This window comes from Pyrus communis, chromosome 7 (assembly GCF_963583255.1).
Source record: "Pyrus communis chromosome 7, drPyrComm1.1, whole genome shotgun sequence".
Classification (NCBI taxonomy): domain Eukaryota; kingdom Viridiplantae; phylum Streptophyta; class Magnoliopsida; order Rosales; family Rosaceae; genus Pyrus; species Pyrus communis.
Genome location: NC_084809.1, coordinates 1,941,830 through 1,953,939, shown reverse-complemented (window position 1 = coordinate 1,953,939; position 12,110 = coordinate 1,941,830). Strand labels below are relative to the sequence as shown.

Genomic DNA, 12,110 nt, shown 5'->3' with positions numbered 1-12,110 from the left:
ATGCAGTAAACTACTACATCCATTTCTCATCAGTCTTCACAGTATGTCCTTCTTTCACACGAGGTTTGTCTTACCAAAGTTGCAAGACAAAGCTAATGAAGTTTCATGAATTCGTAGTTCATATTACTTGCATCTCTGACCAACCTGGTTTGGACTTCGCTTCCTCTTTTTTTTTCAAAAATATTTATATTATTAAGGAAGGAAAGAGGATTCAGAATTGTTACATTAATTTATTTATATTATACATATTGACTTGCAAATTAATTAGAGAAGTTACACATCTCTTATGATTGATTTGTATATGAAGAATGTTTTCTTGCATATAGGTATAAAGGAGGTGTATTGTATACAGTGTGAGTTATGAACACATGGATTTTGAGAGAGTTACTTGACTTCTATAGGATTCATGCATATTTTAATTGAATCACACAAGGATTTTAAAAGAGTTTGTGAGACTTTTATAATGAACTTTAATAAAATTATACGGATTGTTATAGACAACAATTTATAATATGTTTTTTTTTTAATATTTGAAATAGTGATTATGACCATGATAAAGTGGTCGTATAAGGTTGTGATGACAACGATGAAATATTTTTGTTTTTGGGTGTGTGTTTTAAGTCGAAAATGCTAGCTCAACTGACTTATAACTCCATGCAAGGTCGGACTCAATCTCAAGAGTTACCCACATGACATGGAAGAGATTAAGAGGATGCTTTGGCATCTCAACAAACAAATCTCTCACATCGAAAATCAACGAAAGATGTTGTGGTTGTCGACGGGGAGGGAGGCGTTTGTTCGCAACATGTTACTCTCATCGAAACTCCAAGTCAAGATCTCGTGGGTTCCGACGGAGAGGGGGACATTGTTGACCTCTTTGTGAGTGGGCTCCGTTGCTTGAGTTGGCTGAAGAAGGACATTTTGATTGCGGGTTTTACAACCTTTTTCATGCATGGTTGCGCTCCGTGGTGCGAGTCAACTGAAGAAGGAAATTTTTACTTCCAAACATAGCCTTTGATAAAAATACAGTCTTCAATAGAGGAGGCCAAAGGGTCATAGGCCAAACATAATTTATTATTTAATTAAATTAATATGATTACTTAAATTAAATTAACATATTAAAATAAGGTTTTTGAACATATTTTAAGTGTCACTTGTCGCCAAATGAATAAGCCTCTGGATTTCTTATCTTTATATAATCTCAATAATTTTTTGGATATGATTTCGAGTGACACGTGTCGCTAACGTAACTCTCCAAACTTCTTATCTTTATGTAATCTCAATAATTTTTCGGATAAGATTTCAAGTGACACGTGTCGTTAAAGTGAGTAACTCTCCATATTTCTTATCTTTATGTAATCTTAATAAATTTTCGGATAGGATTTCAAGTGCCACATGTCGAGATGTAATTGGTTGTGCAAATTTTAGATATGATTCTTATTTACATGACACTTCTTATCTTTAGTTTCCAATGTTAATAAATTGGCTGGATATTGGGGTAGAATTCACACACCTCCAAACACCTTCACTTGTTTGAGAACTACCATTGACACTATCTTCCGAGATACAATCTTCCGAGACCAATCTATAAGCTCTGCAAAGAGCTTCATCTTCTTTTCGGGTCCAAACTCTTCCTTTCATTACTGAAAAAATTAAAGGAAAGATTATTGGAAGAGGTAAGAGAATAGAATGTGAAGAATTGAAATAAAATGAAGTAAGATAGTATGGAATGGTGAAAAGTATGTGAGAAATGGTGTGGGAATGGCTTAGGCATTTATAGGAAAAAAATTAGAATTTTTTTTTTTTAAATTTGTCACAAAAAATCAAACTCCAACGGTAACCTAACAACAGTTAGACGTCAGCTAGCCATTACTAGCTGGCGTCATACTGGTGCCAGATAGCCGTTGGCATTCAAATAGGCTGAGCTGGAGGGCTAGCAAAAGGTCAAACTTGATATTCTGGCACTGGAGGGCTGGGCTATAGGGCTGGAGTGGCCAGCCCTTTGGCCGAATGGGAACCACAAGCCATTTGGCTTAGCCCTCGGTTGGAGATGATTTTCGTGTCAAAACAATGTATTTTTAGCCCTATGACTCTTTGGCTGGGTCAGTTGAAGATGGCCTTATGACTTATCACTAGGGGAGTCAATTTTTACAAATCTCAATTCAAGGCAAATTTAATATTGGACTGGAAAACAGTTGCATGCTTCCATCTTTATAATTCAAGGCAAATTTCTATTGATCCGTCTTGTGAAGTTCTGAGTTCAACCAACTGTGATAAGGAAAGAGTCGGTATTGCTGAATAAAATTTCTGAAGTTAACCTTTTTTTTTTTTCACTCAGAGCTGAACGTGCATGCATAGGACACTGGCGGAGCCATGAAGGGACAAAAATGGTCCAAGGCCCTGACATATTTTTTTTCCGGTTAAAAAACAATTAGCACTATGCAATACCTTTGAGTTTTTCGTCATGGCTTCAACCCAACGCTTCTCTTGTTTTTTCATTCACCAGGTTTGATAATATGAAGTTGGTGGCTCCGATGAAGTTTAGGAGGCTGGAGTCTGTGGTCATGGGAGCTTTGAGTCTAAAGAGGAAAAAAATATGGGGCGTAGAAGGAGAAAAAGGAACATGAAAATCACTTCACAAAATTTATGAATCCCCACTTATTGTGAGGGTCGTAATATTGCAAGTTTATGTATCAGGATTGTGGATAGTACCTAAGAAAGAGTATGGCAAGGAAGACATCATTAATTCAAGATCCAAAAGATAGTTTGCCAAAGCAAGATACGTTGGAATTTTCTAAGGTAAGAAGAGCGTTTTGGGCCCCTGTTAGACTATAATTCTGACTCCCACCACTAATATAGGATATAACAGTCATGAACATACGTGAATAATGAACTGTTTCTACAAGAAAAAAAAAATTTGAACAAACGATATTTTCTACACTAAGGGAGAGGGGATGGGCTTAGCCTCATAATGGGCTAACAATAATTTGGTTCAAATTTGTCTTTAGCGAGAATTGAACCATAGTACTAAGTGGCTGAACCGTTTGTACGTTACAATTTTGACATTTTCCTTTCAGTTAATTGTCTATTTGATTTTCTTCCGATTTTGTGGTTAGTAATATGTGACTTGTCGAATCGAAGTGGACCATGTATCATACAGAGATCTTTTATTAATTGGGAAATTAAAAAAAAAAAGGAACTAGGGTTATTTACTATTGAAATATATGTCATCCCTTACATGAAGATTGAGCACTTGAATAAACATTATTGAATTATACAATATAACATTTTATTGCCTTTCTTGTATATGCACTCCTATTAGATTAGCTTTGGCTACCATTTGTTGGTCGCTCACCGTCCGACGATGAACCTGAATATTTATTCTTTGGCCCCTGCAACCAGAACATAATATTAAAAGTTAATTTCCATTGCCAATTGCCATGCATATATATATATATATATATATATAGACCATATATATAATACAGTAAATAAGGGCGATCCCAAGCTAAAAAAGCTCTCTGTTTTGCAAAAAAACTGTTTCCAGTTTCCACGACTTAAACAACTGATTTTTTTTAGTCACAAAGACGCAACATTTCCGTTGAGCCATGACTCACCCTCACCATATATATAACAAAGTAAAAAAATTAAATTGCAACCTTACCATGATTTTCTTGTCTTCATGAGATGAGACCTGCAAATACAAGGACAAATATGTACCAATTAGTTCATCTCAACACATACCATATGCATGCGAACTAAAAGAACTTTATGCTGCAAGAAAACAACATCAATAATCACAGACATGCCATGTCAGTAGTGCATATATGCATGCAGTGTCTGACCTTAGATACGGAAAGTGGCGGAGTGACCGGCTCATCCTCCGGAAGGTCATCAGAGTACGGATCATCATCAGCTGACGGTGGTGCACCTGGTGGCGACTTTCCGGGCTTTGCCGGTGACTTGGGTGATTTGGGGAGTGATTTTGGTGGTGATTTGGGTCCCTTTGAAGATGGCGACTTGGGTGCTTTTGGTGATGGCTTGGGTTTCGTAGGTGATGGCTGAAACCATATTAAATAAATGCTCAATATTCCTCCAATAATTAGTTTCCATAGAGAAGTGCAACACAAATATATCATAAAACTAAAAAACTACATCTAAACCAAATTATTTATTTCAAGATACATGATCTGATTCAGTTTTTGGTTGATCTGATTCAGTTTTTGGTGCATAAGTTATTTATAGTTTGAGTCTACTATTATTTGAACTATATTTACTGATTATATTGTTGATCAACTTTTTAAACATAAGACATGGTCAATATATACACACACACTCCAAAGGGATTCTCAACTTTTAATAAAAATGGGGACTGGTTGTGGTGTTCATCATACATCAAACTTCAACAACCCAAACAATTTATTTTTTAAGTCTTCATTCATAGATCATCTTTGCAAAAATATCAATTCAATCCAAAATCATTTACTCATTTGAATGTCGTGATGAAACTTTAATGTTTCTTGGAACATTTAGTGTCAATTTCATTCATAGATCATCTTTGCAAAAACATTTTTTTGCTAATCTTTTGCAATGATGATTTATAAAATGTAACTTGAAAAATATATGATTTGAGTCGTTGAGGTTCGATATGAAGTTAGCCTCACAACTAGTCTTCATTTAAAAAAAAATTAATTCGTACCTTCTTTGCCTTGAGATCGTCGATACCATCATCGTCCTGAGATGAAACCTACAAAGAGAAGCATGTCAAGCATGTCAAATTAAGAGTTTGCCAATATAATTACAAAATAAGTGCATAAAACCAGTGTGGATATGGTTAATTACCATAGTAGAAACCAGGAGAACAGTAACGAACAGGAGGAAGATAACTTTGATAGCCATTTTGTTTAGTGAACAGCAGCTCTATGAAGAAACTATAAGGGAGTGAGATGCTTGCGGGAGAGCTAGTTACGATGGGAGGGTATAAATACTGTTCTGAAAGGGTAGAGGTAGAAAATTTTCCAGGTCCTTCACTGGTACTGTTTCTCATATTCTTACACATGCATGTGGTGTCACGTGCAATGCCACGAAACCCTAGTCAAATGAAGTTAGTTTCAAGTTTTTTTTTTTTGTTTTTTTTTTATTTTTATTTTTTTAACAAACGATATTATCTAAATTAAGGAGAAAAGAGATAGGCTTAGCCTCACAATAGATTAGCAATAATGTGGTTCAAATTTTCTTTTGGCAAAAATCGAATCTAAGACCTCTCACTTGCAACTTACAAATATAAAAAAATATCACTAAATCGTAATATTAAGTGGTTTAGTTTTAAGTTTGTCAATAAAATTAGTCCAAAAGCCCATAGAGTAATGGGGGGTCCACCAATTATCCTATGGGCCCGAGTGAAAATTCCACGAGGCCCAAATCTTAAAGTCCTTCGAAACGTTTTTTAAAAATTAATAAATAAAAAAAAGTACAATATTTTTTTAATACATTACAAACACGTAGAATGAATAACTCGGCTTACAAAGAGTTCTTAAATATCAGATCTAAAAATATTATGATAAAGCATCACTAATCGCACAACAATGAATAGATTTCAAGTACTCGTTCTTGTAAATTGTATCAATGATTTTATGATAACGAGTTTTTTTTTTAATTAATATTTATACAACGATATTGGATATGAAGAAATAGCCTAAATCACACGATTATTGTATTACAATTTAGTATTGAACTTATCATGGAAAATATAAAAAAAAAAAAAAAAGATTTTCCGGTCACTATAAATAGGCAAATTGAAGAGAAAAGTGTAATGAGTTAAAACTAGGAATAGATCAATTTCTTCTCATGTAACCAAAACACAAAATATTAGTAGTAAGATTCTTTTCCTCCTATTCTCATCTCATTCTTTCCTCTCCTCTCATAATTTGTTTTGTCTTATTTTTTTTTTTAAATTAATATAAAATATTAACGTAATTTGATCATCATAATTCAAGTAGAAGAAAGGGAAAAAGAAGAGATTAGAAAGAGAGAAACATTCTCCGAAAATTAGATATGTTGGTTGGGGTAGGCATCCGACAAACACGATATGTTATTCATTAGAGTAATTAAGCACTATAAATCCGCTACATGACATTTGATATTTAAAACCCCAGGGCCATACCAGTACTAATAATAAATAATTATCCCATTTAACACACATGCAGTAAGCAGTTGAAATTACAAAGGACAGAGGAAGAAAACCATTTATTTTCCTCTCTCTCTCTCTCTCTCTCTCTCTCTCTCTCTCTCTCTCTCTCTCTCTATTAAATTCAAGGGCATTTGCTTCTGTTGCCATGGGTGACCATATCGGTGTAGCACTTGCCGCATCTTTCCCGGTTGCCGAATGTTCCCGGAGGAACGCAGCGGCAGCGGTCGCAGCACGTCGTGCAAGCTCTCATGCACACCCTCTTCCTTGAATGCAGCATGCACCTCTTGTCACACAATGGGATGCAATCTGCCCACCAAAATGATAAAACAATTTTAATCACAAATTAACCGGCCACATTTAGGGTTTTCAATTACATTATAGTCCGTGAACTTGTTTACGAGATACATGTGACGTTTTAAAGTTCTACCTACTTAAATTCAGTCGAGGGACCAACATATGCTGGGGACATACTGGGAACTATAGAACGCCTAACATTTTGTAATTAGTATAAGGTTAAGGGTTTAATTAGAATAGTAAAGAACATAAATTTCACTTCTCTATGGCAGTAAGAAGAATATTTACCTGCTTTGGACCTAACCGGGGGAAGTGGTGGATAAGTGGGTGGCTTCACTGGGGGACTGACAGGAGTTGGTGGCTTCACTGGGGGGATGACAGGAGTTGGTGGCTTCACTGGTGGGATGACAGGAGTTGGCTTGGCATATGGAGGAGATGGTGGCTTTGCAAAGGGAGGAGACGGTGGCTTGGTAAGTGGTGGAGACGGTGGCTTTGTAAGAGGTGGCTTGTAAATTGGTGGTGATGGCTTGGTGAGTGGTGGAGTTGGTGGCTTGGCTGGGGGGATGACAGGAGTTGGTGGCTTCACCGGGGGAATGACAGGAGTTGGTGGCTTCACCGGTGGGATGACAGGAGTTGGTGGCTTCACTGGTGGGATGACAGGAGTTGGTGGCTTCACTGGTGGGATGACTGGAGTTGGCTTGGCATATGGAGGAGATGGTGGCTTGGCAAGGGGAGGAGATGGTGGCTTGGTAAGTGGCGGAGACGGTGGCTTGGTAAGTGGAGGAGTAGGTGGCTTGTAAATTGGTGGTGATGGCTTGGTGAGTGGTGGAGTTGGTGGCTTGGCAAGGGGAGGAGTAGGGAGCTTGTAAATTGGTGGTGATGGCTTGGTAAGTGGTGGAGTTGGCGGCTTGGCAAGTGGTGGAGTGGGTGGCTTGACCACAAGCGGCGGCGGCGCTGGAGCCTTGGATAGAGGTGGTGGAGCTGTTGCCTTGACATAATTAATCTGTAATTAATTAATTTCACAACAATGAAGGTCAAAATTTCTACCAAAGATTGAACTTTTTGGTTAGCTCCAGTCGATGTAGATGTAAAAATTATATTTTACCACACTGTTTAAAGTATATAATTAGAAGTACCTTAATCTTGAGTTCCTCATGATGATCAAGTGATGAAGCCTACAAGACCAAGGGTACCTTTCCAATTTAGACACCCAAATAAATGGGAAATTAAACCAAATAATAATACTAAGTAATAAAAATGTAGATAATTACGTACCCTAGCGGTGAAAAGGAGAATGGTTGCAAAGAGAAGGAGCATGGCTTTGGAAGCCATTGCAAAACAGCTGGAAAAGTCAAGATCTAAAAGGGAAGTACCGAGGCAGTGATGATTCTAGGAGAAGCAGGGATGTGGTATAAATAGTGTTGAAAGGAAGGGACTGGTCCACCGCAGGAGGCAGGAGAGAAACACTTACCTACTGTATCGGATAAGTTACTGAGTTGGTATCTCAAATTAATAACGTAATATCAAAAGTAAAAATTGAAATTTATAAACATTATATCATTGGTAAGAAAGAGACGTAAAAAAAAACTATGTTCATTAGGGTTTATCTTAAATCTTACACGCTACTTGTGTGCCTTATAGTTTGGGATTTTGTCTTATTAATGTAACGAGAACATCATTATATATGTATCTCAATTATACATTATTATTTAAAGTAACAACAATATATGATCAGTTTGAAATATTGTTACAATATATCGAGAATAGAATAAGTAAATATCTTGCTACATCGGTCAAGGTGATGATATGCCAGCTGCATGGTGAAATGTGATCACAGCGAGCCAAGTTAGCTTGCTGTCCCGAAATCTGACTCGAGAGTTCAACCCACCTTCCCTTCTCTACCAAGTACTCTTATGTACCTATATCTATTTTTCCATTTTTTTTCATCTCCTCACATCACAGTGTGTGTCATCCCAAGTCAATGGCTTAATACTTTATTTAATGATTTAAACAAAAAAATTTAATGTCAACTGTGACATTACGTAGTCTATAAAATAAAATTTAAATATATAATATATGTAGCAACACTTGTAAATTAATATCCTCCACACAAGATCTGCACATAAAAACTAGAAACGAAAATTGCGTGGTATTATTTTTATTAATGTAATTTTCATACAATATTTTTAGCATGTTAAATACTTCTCTTTATTTCTAATCATTGGATTTAATAAGTTAGAAACAAATCGATGGTCAAATAGTCTGTTGGAGACTTGGAGTATGACCTTGACATGTTTTAAAACAGTCAATATTAGACAGATGATACAAATGTGATATAAAAAATATGAAATAAAAGTAGTATTACTTGTTAATCTAAATCTAAAATTTGATACTTGAACTTATTAGGTTTACTTGTTAATGAGAACTTTAACGAAAAGCTCCTGGTACTGTTTACTTTAATGAAAAACCATATTTTTACACTAAAAACTAAAAAAATCAATCCTGATACTATTCATTTTACTATTTATTTATTCTTATTATTAAAATTCAAAATTTTCAAATATTTTTCATTAGTTTCCTTTAATTGAATGAACACAGCTGGTTTTCTTTTTTTCGGGGGGCGGGGGGCTCGTAACTTTCTTTTGAACACAGCTGGTTTTTTTTCAAAAGATCCAACGATCGAATTGACCGATCAAAGTAAAAATTGATTCAACAACTCTAGGAATCATGGATTACAACTGGTTTCATTTATACCAATTGATGACAACAGGTTTCAAGTGCAGGCGACTGAGAATATATTATTTCGCTTATGGTACGTTTTTTAAACTAGAGTTTTTTTTTTCTTTGATATTATTTATACTAAAAAGTGAAAGAGTGTGCTAAATCTAATACTGGATTAACCATAATAATATGATCTAAATTCGTCTTTAGCGAGAATCGAATTTAAGATCTCTTACTTACAAGTGAACAGAAATATCACTAGACTGTACTACTAAGTGGTGTCCCGAGCTATTAATTCAATGTCATGTATTTGACTATCTCTATATGTTTTTTTTTAACAATCGATATTATCTACATTATGGGATGGGGGAGTGAATTAAGCCTTACACTAGATTAGTTATAATAATGTGGCTCAAATTCGCATTTGACGACAATCAAACCAAAAACCTCTCATTTATAAATGAAGAAAAATACTGCTAAATCGTAACACTAAACGATACCTCTATATATTCTTATACTAATATAAAAAGAACATTACAATGACGATGAACTCGTTCTATTTAAATAAACCCAAAACCAAATTAGATTTCACAACAACGTGTTTTGTAGGGCCCTCACATATATATATATATATATATATATATATATATATATATATATATATGCGCGCGCATGCTAAATGAACCCTAATTATTATTATGTGATCTTTTTCGGAAGATTTATGAAAATGTTAGCCAAGTTGCATAGAGGCAGATTCTCTGCTCTCTCACTTTCTGTGTCTTTCTGTGTTTTCTTATTTGTGTGATCACTGTTAAGTCATGTCAATATTTTATATTATTTTTTTATAAAGATAATAATATAAAATATGATGTGAATTAACCGTGACCATATAAAACAGAAAAGCACAAAAAATGAGAGTGCAAAGAATCTGCCTCCAAGTTGCATATGTAAACAAAGACATGGTGTTTCCCCAAAAAAAAAAAAAAAAAAAAAAAAAAAAAAAGACATGGTAATCGATGTTATCTGTAAGGTTATGCATGCAGTCGACTCATTGCACGAAACGTTAATGGATCCACGCACGCATAAAGTTAATCGACCAACTATACACCTTCTGCAAACATCACACACGATTTAAAACCCTAGACAGTTAAACCCAGCTGTATAATGTAGGGACAATTACTTTTCTTTTTACATTTGGCAGAGAGGATGGCGTTATAAAATTATAATTACATCACACTTCCCAAAAACTTTGAAAAATCATATAGAATTGAAGTTAATTCTCTGCCGTTGGATTTTTCTTGTCAATAGGAACTTCACTACGGGAGAGAAATGCCAGAAGACCCATCATCATCGTCAATCATGCATGCACATTCATGCAACACTTCAGGGAATCACATGACATCTCTCTATCAATCAAAATTGACATGAGCTCTCTCTCTCTCTCTCTCTCTCTCTCTCTCTCTCTCTCTCTCTCTCTCTGTCGGCATTGCAGGTGCAGTAGTGCACAGTTCATAATCTAGGGCCAACCTGTAAAACGCAAACATACAAATTTGTACGGATGAAATTATTATATGAAAACGGCCTTGCCTGTACGTAAAGCAAGGAATGTGGGAAGACTCCAACTCAACGAGCGTGCGTGGTTTAAGTCCATATGTTTTACCAGAAATTCTAAAATTCATCTTCAACCGAAGGTTGATCAGATAACTCATTTTAATCCTTTGATCTTTTAAAAAATTAATATTTTAATAAACAATGCAAGGCCATATCCTTATCATCTCCAACCGAGAGTCAAAGGGTTATAGGGCTCGTTTTAGCCTTGTCACAAAAAATCGTCTCCAATCGAGAATCAAATGGTTATAGTATGTAATGTGAAAAGAAATTGTGTAAGAAAAAAATTAGAGAAAAAAAAAAAGAAAAAACAAAAAAGCCTACTGGGCATAAAAACAAAAAATGGGTTGGGACCATAAAAAAAAACTAAGCCCTAAACTCTAAAGTGGGCTGGGCAAACGGAAATGAACAAAAAATAAAAAAGGGGTTGGGCTAATGGAAAAGAACCCCAAAAAAAAAAAAACAAACAAAATTGAAATTGGGCTAGCCAGCGGCCTGACTGAAAGTGGCCAGCCAGTTGGAGACGGTTTTCAAGCTATTTTCGGCCCTCTAGATCTTTCGGTTGGAGATGACCTAAGTTGCTTCGGAATATGAAAGAACTTGCGTGTTTAACAGTAAAGTTTTGATATTTTTGCACAAATATCAAAAGATTAAAACATTCGGAATATGAAATACTTCGGACTACCGTAAAAAATCTCATATTTTACATATGGAGAGCTCAGAAGTCAGAACTGAAAGTGCAATTCATCCATGTCGTGCATAACACTAAACAAGCTAACGGGTTAATACAGAACCAAGATGAATCATGTGTGTTTGCCTTGGAAAACATTTCACTCACAAGTATGCAGCGGTACACGAATGCAATTGTCTGCCCTACATGTGAATATATCACTAGTGTGATACGGGAAATGGTAGTTAGTTTTGGATTTTTTATTTTTTTTTTTATTTTAACATTTGGTTATTTAGTTTGGAAAAAAGAACCATCTAGTTGCTTTGCTACGGTAACCCACATTTTCGAAAGTCGAAAAAACTTATAGAGACATTTAATTGTTAAATAATCAAAATAAAACCAAGATCTGAATTATAAGCCGTGTTTCACATAGCTCTCTTAAGTTTCATTTGGATTATATGACCCTCTTGAACTTTCAATTCATGGTAGTGTCCCTTAGTCCATTCAATTAGTTCGTCAAGTTTATGGACGTTTCTCGTCATTTTGGACATTGCAAGTGTTTCTCGTTTTTGATTCCTCTGTTTTTTTTTCTCACCAAAACATTATCCAACCAACTTCTGTCTTCTT

The 12,110-nt window shown here is 35.3% G+C and overlaps 2 protein-coding genes across 2 annotated transcripts; both read right to left on the bottom strand.

The window, feature by feature from the left end:
- Positions 1-3,150: 3,150 nt before the first annotated feature.
- LOC137741052 (vegetative cell wall protein gp1-like) lies at positions 3,151-4,955 on the bottom strand. Its single transcript, XM_068480858.1, has 5 exons — positions 4,843-4,955; positions 4,700-4,747; positions 3,846-4,061; positions 3,665-3,694; positions 3,151-3,392 (listed from the first exon to the last, which is right to left on the bottom strand). Exons 1-5 carry the CDS (start codon positions 4,897-4,899, stop codon positions 3,324-3,326), a joined length of 420 nt encoding a protein of 139 aa, XP_068336959.1. The 5' UTR covers positions 4,900-4,955; the 3' UTR covers positions 3,151-3,323.
- A 1,118-nt stretch (positions 4,956-6,073) lies between these two features.
- Positions 6,074-7,899, bottom strand: LOC137739617 (gibberellin-regulated protein 14-like). The gene is made up of 4 exons (XM_068479247.1): positions 7,760-7,899; positions 7,621-7,659; positions 6,773-7,487; positions 6,074-6,496 (listed from the first exon to the last, which is right to left on the bottom strand). Exons 1-4 carry the CDS (start codon positions 7,814-7,816, stop codon positions 6,312-6,314), a joined length of 996 nt encoding a protein of 331 aa, XP_068335348.1. The 5' UTR covers positions 7,817-7,899; the 3' UTR covers positions 6,074-6,311.
- Between the last annotated feature and the right edge of the window lie 4,211 nt (positions 7,900-12,110).